At 66.3% G+C, this 17,421-nt stretch overlaps 5 protein-coding genes across 5 annotated transcripts in view; 2 read left to right on the plus strand and 3 right to left on the minus strand.

Moving 5' to 3' along the window:
- The window catches only part of EMIHUDRAFT_458309 (hypothetical protein), a gene marked incomplete at its 5' end in the record, with an annotated part of 5,366 nt that extends 3,576 nt beyond the window's left edge, over positions 1 to 1,790 (minus strand). Inside the window, one exon of the mRNA XM_005774192.1 lies at positions 1,524 to 1,790. Coding sequence (XP_005774249.1) covers positions 1,524 to 1,790 — 267 coding nt within the window. The remainder of the gene's footprint in view (positions 1 to 1,523) is intronic.
- Positions 1,791 to 1,927: 137 nt separating this feature from the next.
- Positions 1,928 to 3,139, minus strand: EMIHUDRAFT_444407 (hypothetical protein). The gene has a single exon (XM_005774193.1). The coding sequence runs from the start codon at positions 3,106 to 3,108 to the stop codon at positions 2,074 to 2,076; it is 1,035 nt and encodes a 344-aa protein (XP_005774250.1). The 5' UTR covers positions 3,109 to 3,139; the 3' UTR covers positions 1,928 to 2,073.
- Positions 3,140 to 3,320: 181 nt separating this feature from the next.
- On the plus strand, positions 3,321 to 6,251 carry EMIHUDRAFT_117047 (hypothetical protein; the record flags this gene model as incomplete). The annotated part of the gene is made up of 5 exons (XM_005774194.1): positions 3,321 to 4,283; positions 4,339 to 4,521; positions 4,800 to 5,189; positions 5,429 to 5,755; positions 5,979 to 6,251. The coding sequence occupies 5 exons, from the start codon at positions 3,321 to 3,323 to the stop codon at positions 6,249 to 6,251; spliced, it is 2,136 nt and encodes a 711-aa protein (XP_005774251.1).
- Positions 6,252 to 7,770: 1,519 nt separating this feature from the next.
- Positions 7,771 to 11,112, minus strand: EMIHUDRAFT_117048 (hypothetical protein; the record flags this gene model as incomplete). Its single annotated transcript, XM_005774195.1, has 1 exon — positions 7,771 to 11,112. One exon carries the CDS (start codon positions 11,110 to 11,112, stop codon positions 7,771 to 7,773), a length of 3,342 nt encoding a protein of 1,113 aa, XP_005774252.1.
- A 1,570-nt stretch (positions 11,113 to 12,682) lies between these two features.
- Positions 12,683 to 14,269, plus strand: EMIHUDRAFT_444409 (hypothetical protein). The gene is made up of 2 exons (XM_005774196.1): positions 12,683 to 13,247; positions 13,319 to 14,269. The coding sequence occupies exons 1-2, from the start codon at positions 12,898 to 12,900 to the stop codon at positions 13,908 to 13,910; spliced, it is 942 nt and encodes a 313-aa protein (XP_005774253.1). The 5' UTR covers positions 12,683 to 12,897; the 3' UTR covers positions 13,911 to 14,269.
- Positions 14,270 to 17,421: the final 3,152 nt, after the last annotated feature.

The following is a 17,421-nucleotide window of genomic DNA, read 5'->3' on the forward strand; positions in this document are numbered from 1 at the left end:
GCACCTCTCCTCTCTCCTCTCTCTACTCTCCTCTCTCCTCTCTCCTCTCTCCTCTCTCCTCGCCCCTCCTCTCCTCTCTCCTCTCTTCTCTTCTCTCCTCTCCTCTCTCCTCTCTTCTCTCTTCTCTCCTCTCTCCTCGCCTCTCTCCTCTCTCCTCTCTCCTCTCTTCTCCTCTCCTCTCCCCTCCTCGCGCACCGTATGGGCCAGATCCATCGCCAGCCATGCCAAGAACGGGTAGGCCGCCTGGGAGGAGAGAGGCGGGCGGTGAGGCGGCAGCGGTGAGGAGAGAGGCGGGGCGACGGCGATTCGCGACGAGGAGGTGGTGCGCTGGACCAACGGCGGAGCCCCGCCCTCTCTTTGACCCTTTGGGGACCCGCTGTGTGCGGGGCGGGGGCGCACCTCTCCTCTCTCCTCTCTCCTCTCTCCTCTCTCCTCTCTCCTCTCTCCTCTCTCCTCTCTCCTCGCCCCTCCTCTCCTCTCTCCTCTCTTCTCTTCTCTGCTCTCCTCTCCTCTCTCCTTCTCCTCTCTTCTCTCCTCGCTCCTCGCCTCTCTCCTCTCCCTGCACACAGCTGGGATGCCCAGGGACGACGGCATGAACCCCCAAGGGTGAAGCCCTCTCTGCAGCGGTCCTGTGAGCTGTGAGCTGTGCGGCCAGCAGTCCGGACCCAGTGATACGGCCGGTGACAGTGTGCCTCGTGTCGGCTCCCGAGCCAATCGTGTGAAGCGTGTGTGTGCGTGCGAGAGAGAGAGAGAGAGAGAGAGAGAGAGAGAGAGAGAGAGAGAGAGGGAGAGAGAGAGAGAGGGAGAGAGAGAGAGAGAGAGAGAGAGAGAGAGAGAGAGAGAGAGAGAGAGAGAGAGCCAATCGTGGGTGGGGGGGTGGATTGGCCAGCCGCTGGGTCGCCGCCAGCCGCTCGGCCCGTCCCGCCCGCTCCTCCTCCGCTCCCCGCTCCCACCGGCACCTCCGCCACCCTCCCACCTCTTGCGCCTCTTGCGCATCATGTCGCCGCATGTCGCCGCACGCCGTGCAGCGTGTGTGTGCGTGCGTGTGGGTCCGTCCTCGGTGCTACGAGGTGTGTCCGACTGACTGGCTGACTGAAACCCTCTCTGGCCTCCGGAAGCAGCTCCGGAAGCTCTGTCTGGCCTCCGGAAGCAGCTCCGGAAGCAGCTCTGCTGCGGCAGGTGTGTGCGTCGGTCCGGAGGTAGGGCGTGCCTCGGTGAAGACCCGGCGATGGGCTGTGGCAGCAGGTGCCAAGTGCCGCCTCTCTCCTCACCGCTGCGATCTCTCTCCTCCCGCCTCTCTCTCCTCCATCCTCGCTGCCGCACCTCTCCCTCCTCCCAGCGCACAGGGTTCAGGCTCCGGTCATGGTGTGGGAGTGGACGCAAGGGCGGCGGACGGAGGCGCGAGAGGGGTACATGCGGCAGCGGCGGCGCGGCGGGGGCGGCGGCGCCAACCGGCACGGCGGGCGCGGCGGGGGAGAGCGCGGCAGGCGGTAGCGTGTGCGGGCTGCCTGCTTGACCCACACTCCCGCCCACGAGTTCGGGTCGTCAGGGTCGACGTGCGCCGCGCTCTCGTCGGGCATCGACGCGAGGTGACGCGTCAGGTAGGCGCCGGCGAGCGTGCACCACGACGCATTGATGACGGAGCAGCAGTACGACGCTCCGTGCTCGCGGACGGTCGGTGTAGAGCTGCGTCTGCACAGCCGGCGCATGGCGAGGAAGCATGCCTCCCAGGCCACGACGAGCTGGAGCACGCGGACATGGTCGAAGCTGACAAACTCCACTCTTCTCATCACCTCGCGGGGCACTCGAGCGCCTGGAAGGCCGGCTCGCCTCTGGTGGTCGCTACGCCGCTCTGCGCGGCAGTTTCTTTTTCTAGAGGATGCCGATTCGGGCACGCCGCCGCACGACCCGGGCGCGCCGCCGCACGATCTCCTTTTTGTGGCCCTCAAAACAAAAAAGGAATAATCGGCGCAGCGGGTCGCGGTGACATCTCGTCGTTCCTCCCGGACTCGTCTCTCTCAACGGACACACGCCAGGTCTCAAGAGAGCACACCACAGCCTTGCCGCTCTTCTTCAGCCAAAGCTGATCGACACGACAAACAGGCGCTGCCGCACGCGCAGCCCTCGCACCTGCCACTCGCCGGGCGCGTGCACCTCCTCGATGGTGATCCGGCTGAGGGCCGGGACCCACCACGACACGGGGTTCTGCACGGCGTAGGCGCGCGTGCGCCGTTGCTGCGTGACCGGGTCAAAGATGGGTGCGTGGAAGCCACTGCTGTCGGGCGGCGAGCTGCGCACGGCGACAATGGCAGAGTCCCAGCACCGCCATGATTGCGTGTCATGGTCGAAAAAGGAGCAGCCCGCCTCGTCCCGAAACTGGGTGCCCTGCACACAGCTGCACTCGCACGAGGTGGTGAAGGAGCCGCCGACCCCGCACTCCAGCATCCGCCCCACCGCCCACACGGCATCGCCGTGAGCGAGGCCGTCCACGCCGTCGATCATGCCGAACAAGCGCTCCTGTGGCACTGCTGCATCTCCGGCAAGCCTGGACGCGATGCCGCAGCGCGTGTGCAGCGTGGCCGCGAACCGATCCTGTCGCTCGCGCAGCGACGGGGCGAAGGCGAGGTCGCTCTCGTTCGTCGCCTCGAATGCGACCGCGTCCGCTGCCGCCCAGCCCGCCGCCACCTTTGCCTGAACGGCGTCCTTGGCGTAATCCTCCTGTAGAAAGCTGTCCAGGGCAAACACGCCCCCGGGCATGTAGTCCGACTCGTCTGTGAAGTACTGGGACGCGTCGTCTGCGTTGAGCTGGGCTCTCCGGCGGCTCTCCTCGGCACGGAGGGCTGGAAACTCGTCTCTCCACGTGCGCGTCGGCATCGGCCCCACCAGACACTCGAGCAGCTGCAGGGCCGCGAGGCTCCTCAGCCAGCACGGCCATGCCCCTTGGCCCGTAGGCAGCTTCCGCCGCAGCCGCAGCTGCTCCTCCGCCACCCGCGTCACCAATGCGCCCCAGCCGGCGCGGGCGCAGGCCACGCGAGCCATCTCGTGCGCGCTGAGGCTGCGGAACGCGCAGCAGAGAAGCTCGTCGTCGAGGTCGCACAGCGACAGCATATGTGAAGTGGCCTGAGACGTCGCTTGCCTGCCGGCCCTGCCCGGGCCGATCCCCTACCTGCCCCGGGCGTGAAACCCACACTGCCTGCCCAAACCACACTGCCCTGCCCACACAGGTGTGAATAACTTCCCGGCTCGCGAGGTCTCGGAGAAGAGACCGTGAGCTGCCGCAACCAGAGCTCTCTACGGACAACCAGAGACCAGACACACACATGCCCCGCGTGCTGCCTGCCGTCGCCTCGACGCCGCTCGTCTACTTCGCCAGCACCGCTGCGCGGCCGTCGGACGCCGCTTCCGACGTCCAGGCCACGGTGCCGCTCTGCCGTGCGCTCAAGACGCTGCAGGGCCAGGTCCTCTTCAGTCCACAGAGCACGCTTGACGCCGACACCCTCGCTGCACGCCTCTGCCAGCTGTCTACGCTCGGCTACGTGCACGTGCTGCTCGCGAGCGCCTCCTTGGGCGAGGCCGACGGCCCGGCGGCGATCCGGGCCGCGGCCGCCGCCGTCGACGCAGGCGTGTTTGGCGCGGCGCTGGCTGTCTGGCGGTCCGTCGCGCGGCTCGAGGGCCGGGAGGAGGCGGCGAGCACTCCGGCGGCGAGCTTGGTCTTCCGCGCCATCGGCAAGCGCGGCGGGCGGGGCCACAGCTTCACGAGCGACGAAGCGAAGAGAGCTGCGAAGGCGGGCCTGACCGAGGCGACGGGGCTGCAAGGCTCTAGTGACAAGTGCGCCGCGCCGCTCGATGTGCTGGCGCAGGTGCACTGCAACCGCTTCTGGCTCGGCCTGCGCCTCAACCGCTCGCCGCTCGACCAGCGGCCTCCGACTCGCACCACCGCCACCGCCTCCTCTGCCACCGCCACCTCCGCCACCTCCGCCACCTCCGCCACTTCCGCCTCTGCCACCGCCACCTCCGCCACCGCCACCTCCGCCATCACCTCCGCCTCCGCCGCCTCTGCCTCCGCCGCCTCCGCCGCCTCCGCCGCCTCCGCCTCCGCCTCCTCCGCCTCCGCCTCCGCCGCCTCCGAGGTAGCGCCGCCCCTCCTCTCCAGCCACCTCGCGGCCCGCCTGAGCGAGCTCGGCCTCGAGCTGCCGCGCGACGCGCGGGACGTGGTTGCTCCGCTGTGGGAGATGCCGCTCGAGGGGCAGCGCGCTCGCAAGCAGGCCGAGAGGGAGCGCCTCGTGGCGCGCCGCTTCACCCGTGATGATGAGCTCATGAGTAAGGAGTGGCTAATAGGCCGAGATGGAGCGCCTCGTGGCGCGGCTGAGGTCGGCCGGCGTGCACGCAAGCTCGCCGCCGCCGCCGGCCGGCGCCGTCGAGCCGTTGCGCTTCTGCGGCGGCGGCGGCGAGCGCAACACGTGCGAGATGCACTTCGGGCGAGCGCGGGCGGGGGGCGTGTGCTGCGGCTTCCGGCTGGGGGTGGGGGCGAGCCGCGACGGCCTCGCCATCGGCGAGGCGGGCGGCGTCGCGCGCGCGCGTAGTAGTAGTCGTAGGACAGCCTTCCCTCCAAGATCCGGCCGTGGAGTGTGTAAGGCACTCGGTCCGCGCATACCGCTGCCACCACACCAAACTTAACTCCAAAGCGACCCGCGCCGGAGCAGCAGCGCTGTTCGTCTGCCACACCTTTGCCCCCCCCTCTGTGTGCCTGTCCGAGAACTGAGTCGAGAATCATTCATCGCTCCTTCATCGCTTATCAGGTTGGCGGCGTCCCGTTTGTGCCGGCCTGGATGGCGGCGGTGGCCGCGGAGGTCGGCGCCGCGATGCGGGAGTGGGAGGCCGGATTGGCGGTGCAAAGCGACGGTACACCGCCCTCGCTCCCGTTTGCGCTGCTGCGGCTGCGCGGCAGCCTCCGCACGCGCCAGTCCGTCGCCGTCCTCACCCCGACGCGCTTGGGCTCTGGCGGCGACGGCGATAGCGAGGGCGGCGGCGGCGTGGGCGGAGGCGGCGGCGTGGGCGGAGGCGGCGGCGTGGGCGGAGGCGGCGGCGATCCCCCTGGCTTGTCGCCTGCCACGACCGCCGCGACCGCCGCGCTCGCCGCGCGGATGGCGCGGGCTGCCGCAGCTCACGGACAGAGGTTGTCGGTCCTGGTGCGGAGTGCCGGCGGCTTGCTGCTCGTCGATGCGGCGGGCAGCGGCGGCGGCGAGGGAGAGGCGGAGCTGCGGGGCCATGATGGCAGCATTACCGAAGAGATGCGGAGCGGCTTGCGGCTGTCGATAGCGCCGCTCGCCTTTTTCCAGACGTGCACGGCCGCGGCGGACCTGCTGCTCGAGACGGCCCTCCGAATGAACGAATGAATGACTCATGCGTAGCTCTCAATTCGTTGTAGGCGGACCTGCTGCTGGAGACGGTCCGGTCGCTCGTCTCGGACGGCGGGCGCTGCTTCCCGCCCTTGCTGCTCGATATCTGCTGCGGCGGCGGCGCGATCGGCCTCGACGTGGCCCGTGCTGCGGTCGCGGCGGGCGCCTCAACGCGGGTGGTCGGTTTGGAGGTTAGCGGCGAGGGCGTCGCTGACGCGCGGCGGAACGCTGCGGCGAACGGGCTGCAGGGCTTGTACGAGGCGCGGTGCGTCAAGGCGGAGGACGGCATCGCCGCGGCACTCGGGGGCGCGGCGGGCGCGGCGGCGGGCGAGGAGGGGGCGGCGTGGGCGGCAGCCGTGCTCGACCCTCCACGGACCGGCCTCGCACCGGCACCTAAGCCTAACCCTAACCCTAAGCCTAACCCTAACGCTAGCCCTAACCCCCAACCCTAACACTAACACTAACCCTAAGCCTAGCCCTAGCCCTAGCCCTAACCCTAACCCCTAGACCTCCTCGTCTGTCGACTGTGCTCGACTGCTGGGAGCTCGGGCTAGGAATTCCAGGAACCTTCCCCCATAGGCCGTGTGCAAGTCTGTGCGGCAGGCGGCCTCGGTGCGGCGCGTCGTGTTTGTGTCCTGCAACCCGCACGGGTTCACGCTGCGGCGCGACTACGTCGTCAAGGGCGGGTCGCTCGCGGCGAATTTGCGCGTGCTCTGCGGCAGCCGCGGCCGCGGCGCACCCTTTGCGCTGCAGAGGGCGATCCCGATCGACATGTTCCCACACACCCCGCACGTGGAGCTGGTGCTGCTTCTGGAGCGAGGAGTGCCCCTTCCCCAGGTCAGTAGTAGCTAGTACGACACCCAGCACCCACCCCGAGTATACGCGCCGGCCGCCGCTTTTTTCGTGATGACACTAAATTGATACGCCACACGACACCTGGGACGCACGAGCGCCACCCTGTGACACGGCCCGTGTCGCGTGTGGGTCCGTGTGCGGGAGGGGACGTATAGCACGTAAAGCCGTACGTACTGTCCGTGTGACGTGTGATAAATAAATAAATAAAACGGACACCTCTCTACTGTGAGATGGGTAAAAATGAACAGGTCCCCGCCCTTGCGATCTTTGTGCAGGGTTCTTTGTGGGTGTGGTCGGCGACTAGTCGGGGTCGTCCTCCCGATGGGGGACTAGCACTAGCCGTCTTCCACATGGTCCCTCGGGTCCCTGCTGCTCCTAATCTCTTCGTACATCCTCCTGCTGCTACCCACTTTCGGTCCGCACCACTCCACACACGCCGGGGCGCACACGCGACACGGAATCGACCCCACGCCGAAGAGGCCGATACCCCCCGGAAGGCAAAACTAAACGCAAGCGCAAGTCTCGAGACGGCGTACTGGCTACAGTGTGCCTAAACGGGGTCGCAGCTGGCTCGGCCAGGCATCGCGGGCCCGATAGCACCCTCCGGAGAGAAGTACATCAACGTCACCAACGCTACACGGATTGATCACTCCCTTCCTTCGTCGTGAGCGTGGAGACCTGCTGCTATCTGGGCTCGCATATCCGCCAACTCATTGGAGATGCCGTCCGCCATATCTGTTACGCCAAAATGAGTGTCTCCCAGTCGGAGTTGTTCGTGTCTGATCAATACCAACCGAGCCTCGTCGAGGTGCTTCGTCGATTGCTGTCAGCCTCATCGAGGTGTTTCGTCGGTTCTCACTCATGGCAGAGGACAAGCGGGTCAACACTCAGTGCGGCGGACACCCGGGATGCGGTCCGGGTCAGCCTGATCCTCGAGCTTCGGTACCCGGCCGTCTCCCCCTCCGCGACGGAAGGTACTGCGTTCAGCACGCCAAGGGCTGCTCCCATCGCCAGCGGCCAGATTGCGTGGTACGCAAGCAGAATCTCAAGCATGGTGGTCGCCGCAAGGCGCAAGCGGAGCATCACACAAATGGTGGGGTTAGTGGGGACTCTGATTGATCTCTCTGATACTAGTGTCGTGAGTGAGAGGGAGTTTTGTTGTAAAACTCTCTCTGATCTCTGTCCTCTCTTCGCTAGTCTGCTGAAAAAAAACTTGAAAGAAACCCCCATTCCCAATATCCCGACGAAAGCGCTACAAGACCGTCCGAATTCATGCACCTCCAATTCTCAGCGAGAGCCCACTCACATCTCGAGCTGATCTCGAGCTTGAACCCTACCCGCCCTCTGACCGCATCTCGAACCATGCCTTTCCCCTCGTCGGTTGATGCTTTTCAGCACCTTGCTGAAATACGCAAAATCCAAAAGAAACGGAAACTCGACGCAACTGATATAGCAGACAACCCCGTCTAACTACCCGCATGCTCCCCTGCGCCGTCCACGCTCCAGAATCCACCCCTCACATCTCGAGCTCGAACCCTTCCCGCCCGCTCACCGCATCGTGAATCGCTTTCCTTCCCTTGGGGCCGATGCGGTTCTCGCGTAGGTTGAGGTTTTTCAGCACCCCACTGCCCGACACGTACTCGGCGATCTCTGCGGCGCCAGTCGGGCCGATGCTGCAGCGAGCCAAGCCCAGCGAGGTCAGCTTGTTGCGCTGCCGCTCAACACGCACGATGCCGAGGGCCGCCTCCTCGGTGAGGCCGTTCAAGCCCACATCCAAGGAGGTCAATACCCCGCTGCCCTTGAGGGCGTCGGCGATCGCGGTGGCGCCGGTGGGGCCGATCCTGTTGCCGCGCACATCCAAGGAGGTCAGCACCCCGTTGACGCCAAGAGCGGCTGCTAGCGCCTTGGCGCCCTCGTCGCCGATGTTGTTTCCCCAGAGCACGAGGTTGGTCAGCACCCCGTTGACGGAAACACCAGCCGCAATGACGGCAGCCGATCGGGGTCCTAAAAACTTGTACGACAAATCGAGCGACTTCACCGCCCCGCGCCCGTTGAGCTGCAGCGGGTTGAGCGGCATCGTCCCCTCCTCGCCCACGCTCAGCGCGACGAGCGTGCGCGTCGTCCGCACCACGTCCAGCACCGCCTCCCGCACGCGGCCGCACACCTTGCCCCAGTCGAGCGTCAGCGACGTCAGCGCCGACGGCGCCGACTCCATCCACGCGACAACCGTTCCCACCATCTCGCCACCGTCGCCAAGGTCGAATCCCGACAAATCGACGCTGCTCGCCAGCAGCGGCAATGCCGCCGCTGCCTTGGCCTCCGCCTCTGCCATTGCCTTGGCCTCCGCCTCCATCCGGTGTGCATCCCGTCGTGCCTGCACCTTCTCCAGCTCTTGAAGGGCGTCCTTTTCCCACGGGCCCTTAAGAGCAGCACCGCGCGCGCGCTCAATCTCATCGACATGCTCGGCGCAGCGGAACGGGTCTTTGAGCACATCGCGAGCCTCGTTGAGCCGCTTCGATGCTGCTAAGCAGCCCGCCTCCGCCTCCGCCTCTGCCCACCCCTCCGCCTCCGCCTCCGCCGCCGCCGCCGCCGCCTCCGTCTCCGCCTCCGCCGCCTCCGCCTCCGCCTCCGCCTTCGCCTCCGCCTCCTCCTCCTCCTCCTCCTCCTCCTCCTCCTCCTCCTCCTCCGCCGCCGCCGCCGCCGCCGCCATCGCCTCCGCCGCCTCCGCCCCCTCCGCCACCCACGCCGCCGCCAACACCGCCGCCTCCGCCTCCGCCGCCGCCGCCGCCGCCGCCGCCGCCGCCGCCGCCGCCGCCTCCGCCGCCGCTGCCTCCGCCGCCGCTGCCTCCGCCGCCGCCGCCTCTGCCACTGCCTCAGCCGCCTCTGCGAGCAGAGCTGCGTCCGTCAGACGGTGATTGTCCGGGTGAACAGCCCGAATGCGTTTGAGGAAGGCGCGCTTCAACTCAGAATCGTCCACAACCCGGCTCACCGGCAGGCCGAGCGCCTCAAAATGGTTCGGCGCGAACACGACCTCGCGAATGGCCGGAGGGAATTCGTTGCGAACGGCCAGAGGGACTTCGTTCATCTCGGCTTTCGAGACGGAAGGGCGCTGCTCGCCGAGGGCGCACGAGACGATGCTGAACTCCTCCCCGAGCCTTTTACTCTGGTGCAAGTCAATCAGCTTGAGAGCATACGGCAGGTCGAGCTGCAGCCCGACGACGATCGAGCCCTCCTCCACCCAGAGCACCTCGATCGCCTCGGCCGCGACGCGGTGCGGCCGCAACGCACGCTTTACATGCATGGTAATCTCGCCGCTGGCGGCCTCCTTGTCGGCAGCGGAAAAGTCGGAGCTCTCGCTGCCGCTCGCGCTGGCGGACTCCGAAGAGCTTGACTCGTAGCTCAGGTAGCCCTGCTCGTCGACCTCGACGCGGACGAAGAAGCTCGGGCTCGTCTGCACCTCGTGCTGCCGACGGCCGCCTTGCTTGACCAGTCTGACTTTGAACTGGTCGTCGGGCCGCATGTCAAGCTTCTCGGCGAGCCTCGCCTTGAACGCTCCGCTGTCAAAGGGCGGCGGACCGGTTAAGCTGCCCTCGATGGTGATGGTAAGGATGGTGGAGGCGCCGCTGCTGCCTGATGAGGATAGCGTCGCGCTGCGCTCTTTCCCCGCAGCCGCCGAGGGCGGCGTGGCAAGAGCAGCCGAGTGCTCATCGAGCTGCTGTCGTGAGACGCCGCCGAGAGGTATCGGCTGTATCAGCGGCCGAGTGGTCAGACGCCGGTCGCGCTGAATCGCGTCGCGCTTTGCCAGCGCATGCTTCACCTTCAGCTGCTCTACCTGCATCGCCGCGACTGCCGCCTCTACCTGCTGGTCCGCCTCCAGCGCCTCGCGACCAAGATCGGCCTCGCGATGCTGCCTCAGAGCATCACGTGTGCTCGAACCGTCGTTAATCACCACCTGCCGCGTCTCCTCCGCCTGCTGCTGCACCTGCTGCCGCAGAGCCGCGGCCTGGACCTGCGCCTCCAAATGCATCGCCTTCCTCAGCTCCTCAAACGCCGACGCCTGAAACGTCATGCCGTTCACTTCGTCGATGGCCCGCAGCATCGCCTCGCATGACGACACGTCCAGCGCCTTCACGTGGTCCTTTGCAAACGCCTGGAGCATCGAACGAAGCCCCCGGTACGCCTTCAGCGGCAGCGTCAGCCGGCCGGGGTTGGCAGCGTGCGCGATGAGCTGATTGCGGAAGTCGTTGATCGCCTTGAGGTCGTCCCGCAGCGACGCCGGGCAGCCCAAGTCGAGCCAATGGTCCGTCCAGACGCTCATATGCAGCCCGCCGTCCCACTTCTCCGGCAGCCCCGCCCTCAGCTTGTCGGGCGCGTTGCCCTTTGTAGCCTCTGAGCTGGGCCGGCAGCCGAGCACCGTTTGCCGCAGCACCTGCAGCTCCACATCGAGCGGGCCGCTGTAGGCGGGGTCGACAGGCAGCCGCGACGCGCTGTACTCGGCAGCACGCTTGCCCGGCGTCACGCGGTATTCGCCCAGCAGCGAGCCGCCCGGCGCACGCAGCGTAAAGCGAACGCGCGGAGGGAGCTTGCCGCTCAAATCCTCTGCGGTCAGCATGATCGACGCCGAGCCGCGCTCGAATGTCACGGTGCCGAGGAGCTCGAGATCAAAGGACGGCGAGCCGTCGACCAGGAGGCCGCCTCGCGATGCGTCCCACGGCAGATCCGGGTAGCGCCGATTCCACAGCGCTTTGAAGCGGGGAGCGAAGAGGTGCTCGGGCGCGGCGGAGAGGAGCAGCCGCGCCGCGCGCACCCAGTACAGCTCGTCTCTACGCGCGTCGACGTCCGCTGGTTGGAGCTCCATGTGTGCGGGTATATGTCCCTCAACCTGCGTCAGCGTGCACACTAGCGATCTGCAAGCGCCGATTTTGAGAAACCTTTTTGCAAAGAATTTTACAAGGAAAGGCGGTCGCACGACACGATTCGCGCGACAGGCGAGGCGCGGGCGACGGCTTCCTCAGAAAACGCGCAAAGCCCAGGCCTAGGGCTTTCCTACCCAAGCCGGATTTTTATATAGCAGCTCCTCTCTACCGAGAGCTGTCTTTCTCGCCCGAGGCTCGCCGTGGCCCCACACGGCAGCCTCTGCTCGCGTTTTCGAGCCAGGACCTTCGTCCGGGCCCATGGCCGGCACGCCATCGTCGATTCCGCGCGCTCGGCTCCACCGGCTTGCTGTGCGGACGGCTTCTTGTCGCTCTCGTCGAGAGCGTTTTGGCGGCCCGGCGGGTGGGAGAATCTGTGTCGTCTGATGTGTCACTGTGTACGTCACATCGGTCTTGATAACAAGCACGGTCGATCCGTCGAAGCGATATACTCGTCACGTCACGCTGGACGGCTTGCACGGAGCTCTGTGCCGGCACACACAGGAAGAGCCGTACGGCAAGAAGAGCTCGATAGGGAGCGAGAACCGTTAGAGGTGCTCCGAGAGGTATCAAGACTCCGTCATGACGCGGTAAGATCACTCCAAAAATGACCGCGCAGATGTCGGATCTCGTTGAGATATCTTGCAAAATCTGCTCTTCCCGAGCCGGCAGCACGCAGAGAGTCGCAGAAAGGCTACGAGTGCTCGACGAGTTTTGAGACCTGCGCGGTCAAACCTGGGGGGAACTGACCGCACCAGGACGGACGTCCGAAACCTGCGTGAGCACCTTTGACGATTCTCGCTCCCTATCGAGCTCTTCTTGCCGTACGGCTCTTCCTGTGTGTGCCGGCACAGAGCTCCGTGCAAGCCGTCCAGCGTGACGTGACGAGTATATCGCTTCGACGGATCGACCGTGCTTGTTATCAAGACCGATGTGACGTACACAGTGACACATCAGACGACACAGATTCTCCCACCCGCCGGGCCGCCAAAACGCTCTCGACGAGAGCGACATGAAGCCGTCCGCACAGCTGCTCGGACATTACCGATCATGACGAGCGGCGAAGGAGTGCTCCGCTGGGTCACGCCACGGGGGCCCGCCGCCTCAGATGCGACTTTCGGAGGTTGCAGAGCGCCTGTTCAGTCTACGCTAGACTGAACAGGGGGCGGGCCCTGCTATATAAAATTGAGCTTGGGTAGCTAGCATTCTAGGAGAGTTTTATTTGAGAGTTTTATTTGAGATTTGTTTCTAGGGGTGGTGTAGGGCCGGGGAGCTGAGGAGCGCACCCAGCGGGCCGGATGATCGGGATCGGGTTGCGGGCAAGAGAGCCCTAGCCCCGCGGGGGTGCGCGTTCGCAGGGCAAGGGCCGTAAAGTAAACACGGGTCTCCGAGGGTTGGCTCCGCGCTCCGGGTTTCCCCTAGCAGCAGACCGCCCCAGAAAGAAAGAAAACAGACAACCCAAGGGAGGGATGGGAGCAGACCGCCCCCTCTACTCGGGCCTGGATTGGTTAAATTCTTTTCGACAAGGAGGACTTGCATCATGCTGGCCGTGTCCTCTGCCGCCCTGTTCGGCCTCGAGGCCGGCCGTTCTGTGATGTCGCGCACCTGGGTGAACTTCTCACCGGCGATGTCGCTCGCGTACAAAAAAGGCGGCGGGTCGTTTGACCGGACTCACGAGTGCGACGATCATCACCGTGTCGGCGTGTGCTGTTCTGATTGCGGCAGCAAGGATGGCGGCGGCGGCAGCAAGAATGGCTGAGGCAGCGGAGGAGCGCACCGGCGAAACAGCCCCTGTCCGGTGCGAGCTGGCCGTGCTGGCGTGCAGCCCTCGCAGGGCGCCACTTGACAACGTAGTGCTCGAGGGGCTCGAGGCGTCTCTCCACCTGCCTGCATCGGTCCTTTGCGGCGGGACCTTCAACGACCTGTGCCGTCTGCTTGGCCGCCGTGCGACGCAGCGCTTCCTCTTCGCGGGGCATGCCAACGCTCGCTTCGGTTCGGCTCGCCACACCCTTGGTCTCACCACCGCCGACGGACGCCTCGCGCCGCCGCCGCCGTTTGCCATCGCCGCGCTGCTCGGCCGGCAGTGTCTTCTTGCGTCACCTGTCCTGCTTCCTACTCGGCCATTCATCCTCACCTCCCTCTGCGCAATAGGCACTCGCCGCGCCACGGCGGCGCCCTCGAGTTTGTCATGTACAACGGCTGCAAGTCGGAGCGGATCGCCCTCCTCACCCTCCTCTCGGGCGTCGACTATGTCTGCTACTGGCGCACGCTCGTCGAGACGACGGCTGCGCGCTTTCTGTGCGCGGCGCTCTTCGAGGCCGTCGCGGCTCGCCGCCATCGAGCGGGCAGGCCCTGCTACCAGTGGGCGTTCGACGATGCGTGCGGGGCCCTCGTCGGCGAGCCGCGCCCACGCACGGTGCAATGGGCCGACGCACCACCCAATGCTGACCTGCCGATGCGCTGGGAGATGCGCGACCCGGAAGAAGGCCCGCAGCTGGGCCGCTATCCACTTCCCGCAGGAATCCCCGTGCTGCTCACACCTCGCGACCGGAAGGAGGCCGCCCGCACTCTCCTCCGGGCGGCGATGCTGCCGCGCATCGCGCTGCGCGCGTGGGTTTGCCGCGCGCGGGAAAGGCGTGCGCTCCGGATTCGGACACGGAGCGAGCTGTTGATGACGCTTGCGCGCCGCCAGATCCCCCACGACGCGGTGCTCATCATCATGCAAATGGCAGGTCAGCCGTGAGGAAGCTCCGAGATCCCCCCCGCTGCGGCGCCGCTATCAGACAAGCTGAGGCTGAGCGCGGCCCTACATTATGCGCTCCCCCCACACCACACATGCAAAATAATGGGGACGAGAGCTTGGCTTTGCCACGCATGCACGCGCTTGGTTATGCGCTGCGACGGCGAGCCACCCCGCTGAGCTTGCGCGCACGCAAGCGCTAGTGCATAGTCTGCTGTACATGTCTGTGCAGTCTCTGGAGGCGCCGGACACCCATGTCCTGCGAGGAGGCGCGTATCTACGTATCTGGAGGCTCCGCACCCGTGCCCAGTATTGTGCGAGGGAGTTTTGTTGTAAAATTCTTCGTGGTCCAAGTCACCGTCGAGGTCGTCCCGCGCTTCGTTCAGAATCCCTTTCACCTTTCTGATTCTGTGCAGCACGTCCGCCGCCTTCCAGAGAGGATCTCGCCGACCCTGCGACGGTAAGCTACCCAACGCGGCCAAAGGATATCCACCTCGAGAACCTCGAGAGGTAAGGTAACGCCAAAATCGGTTCTTTTTTCGCGGGGGAGGGCTCGAGAAGGTGCCCGACACCGCGGCGGGTTTGGCTGCTGAGCGGCCCAACCCCGTGGAGGAGGTTTCCACCGGCGGCGCGGCGCCGGCGGAGGGGGAGGAGGGCGGCCCGCCCTCGCTCGCTGCTGATGGACCTGGACGTGCCCCATATTGGGGGCCCGCCGGCATTACCCCGCCCGAGACGCCGGTCTCGGACGCTGCCGGCGCGCCCCACCCTTTCATTCTGTTAGATGAGGCCACGGGTTCTAAGGCGGGCGAGGCGGCTGCTGAGGCGTTGGCGGAGGCGGCGGTCGACGCTGTCTACGGGGCGCTCGTAGCGGCGACGCTCGAGGAGTGGGCGGGCGCGAGCACGGACAACCCCGTCTCCGCGGAGGACGCTCGAGGCCCAGGCCTCGAGTGTCAGGATTGCTTTGGGCGCTTTTACGACGAGTTTGGCGTGGAGCCGTGGCTGTGGCGCCGGGCGTTGCGTGAGGGCTGGTCGGAGCTGGGGGGCTGGTCGAGAGAGGAGATGGAGGCGGCGGAGAAGGAGATCTGGCGCGGCGAGAGTTCTGAGATCTCTCAGCTAGGCGAGTGGGTCTGCGATGCTTGCTTGGAGGGCTATTTGGGGGGGGGCGTTGGCGACTACTCGGAGCTGCGCAGCGGCTACGTTGCGCCGTATCCGAGTAACCCCTGGATAGGTCGCTCGCGCGACCTCTCCTGGATGCGCAAGGGGCCCATAGGGGTCACGCGGAGGGAGGCGCTGTTAGCGGCGGAGGAGGCGAAGGCGGCCGCGCGGGCGGCGGAGAAGGCGGCGCGGGCAGCGGAGGGGGGGAAGGGCGGCGGCAGCGGGCGGCAGTCCCGCGAGGCACGCCGGCGGAAGGGTTCGTCTTCGCGGGGCGGGGTGCGCACTGCGCGCCGCGAGGATGAGGAGCCTGAGCCAGGGGAGGGTTGGGAAGGGGGGGCGAGGCCGGAGGAGTATGACGGCCTCTTCGACGGCCCATAAGGGGCCGTTGTCTGCTGTGCCTTTTGTGGTGCTAGTTCGTGCCAGTCTGCTGTGAGAGGGGCGCGTTCCAGAATTCTTTTTTCGACGACCGCCGCCGTGCCTGCATGGATCTGCCCCCCCCCGAAGAAGTTTGGGCCCACCCTGAGCTCGACATCGATGAGGAGAAGCTGGAGCGGTGGCGCAGGCGCCATGGCGGCGACCTGGAGCCGGTCCTCACGAGCAGCGCCATCGCCCTCGTCGATGCGCAGTGGATCGTCGACTTCGCCGGCGCGGGCGGCATCCTCACCCACCGCCAGGCGCTGCCCGACGAGGCCTTCATCTCGCTCGCCCGCCTCGTCGACGCGACCATTCCGTACGGTGGGCTTCCCGTCGCCGCGCTCTCCTACCCGTGGCTGACCAAGGAGCACCCCGACCCGCGCGGAGCCAACCTCCGCCGCGTCGCAAAGGCGCTCAAGGCCCTGTTGCGCCATCCGGAGCACGGCAGGCTGCGGCTCGGCGTGTTTTGGGACTTTCTCTCGCTGCACCAGCACCCCGACCCCGCCAACGGCGTCATGCGCACCGAGGCGGAGAACGCGCTCTTCAAGCAGGGGCTGGGCTGCCTCGGCACGCTCTACTCCCACCAGCACACGACCGTGCTGCGGCTCACCTCCTTCCCGGCGGGCCACAACAGCAGCTGCTTCTCGCCGTTGCTGGCCTGGATCACGGGCACCAACGTGGCCGAGTACTTTGACCGCGGCTGGTGCTACACGGAGAACGCCTGGGCGAGCCTGACCAAGGACGGGAAGAAGTCGCTTGACCTCGGCCTGATGCGTGACGATAAGGAGTATTGGTGCTGCTTCTCCCTGATCAACGAGTGCGTCAAGGGCGGCGGCCGGCGCCCTCCGCTGCTGCCTTCTCAGTTCGCGGCGGAGCTGGAGACGAAGAGCTTCACCAACGGCAAGGACGACAAGCCGCTCGTGAAGCGGCTGTACGAGGCCGCCTTCGAGGAGCAGTTTGGGCAGACCAAGTGGCTCAACTACCGTGGGCTCGGCTGGGGCGACGCGGAGGCGGCGCAGCTGGCGGAGGTGATTGCGAGCGGGGTCGCCCTGCGGCTCAAGTATCTCGACCTCTCTTCCCTCCAGATTGGCAGCAAGGGGCTCAAGGCGCTGGCCGACGCCTTCGGCAAGGAGGGGAGTGCCCCGCGACTCGAGGGGCTGTATCTCAACCACACCCAGATCGGCAATGAGGGGCTCAAGGCGCTCGCCGCCGCGCTCAAGGTGGGGGCCGCCCCGAGCTTGAAGGTGTGTGCAAGCACACACAGCCAGTTGCACACACACCTCCGGCCGAATCTGACGCGTTCTTTGCGCGTGCTCCGCTCAGATTCTCACTGCGGACCGCAAGCCGCCCGAGCTGGTGTCGGTGTGCGAGGAGCGCGGCATCGAGCTCGCGTCCCGCCGGATTTGGCAAGGGAGGGAAGGAATGTCATAGGAGTCTCTAGCTGCATGTTGGTTCATGCTAGCACAGCGGCGGGAGTATAGCGGCGGTAGTTTTGGTGCAGGTGTGAGGGGGGGCGGCAGCGGCGGCGGGTCTGTGGCGCCAGTGCTTGGCCGCTGCGGAGACATTCTGTTTGCGGGTGACGCTGTGACCACAGTGCCATGTGGCTGACCCTGACGGACGGCCGTTAGCTTTACATATTCACACATAACTTGTAACCAACCCCGGCAACGGGCAACCGCAACGCGCAAGGTCTCCAAGTTGCAAGTACCAAGAGGACCCTGACCCCCTTTTTATACGGCCAACGTACGGCTTTGTGCTGTTTACCGGGCGAATTATCACCCCCCCCCCCCCCCCCCCCCGATATTCGAGTCGAGAGTCGGCGGGCTTTTCCACCCGGCGCCATCGACCACGTGCCCCTGCCGGCGGTCATGGCGGACCGGCAGCCCTCCTGGCGCGACCCACGTACCCACGGATGGCCCCGCAGGTCCGCTGCGTTAAAAGGTCT

This window comes from Emiliania huxleyi (genome assembly GCF_000372725.1).
Source record: "Emiliania huxleyi CCMP1516 unplaced genomic scaffold EMIHUscaffold_319, whole genome shotgun sequence".
Lineage (NCBI taxonomy): Eukaryota > Haptophyta > Isochrysidales > Noelaerhabdaceae > Emiliania > Emiliania huxleyi.

Bases quoted from the DNA above. Each gene is read 5' to 3' on its own strand.
- EMIHUDRAFT_444407 (XM_005774193.1), bottom strand. From the start codon at position 3,108: ATGCTGTCGCTGTGCGACCTCGACGACGAGCTTCTCTGCTGCGCGTTC.
- EMIHUDRAFT_444409 (XM_005774196.1), top strand. From the start codon at position 12,898: ATGGCGGCGGCGGCAGCAAGAATGGCTGAGGCAGCGGAGGAGCGCACC. The intron at 13,248-13,318 runs GCAGTGTCTTCT...TCTGCGCAATAG, and splicing joins ATCGCCGCGCTGCTCGGCCG to GCACTCGCCGCGCCACGGCG.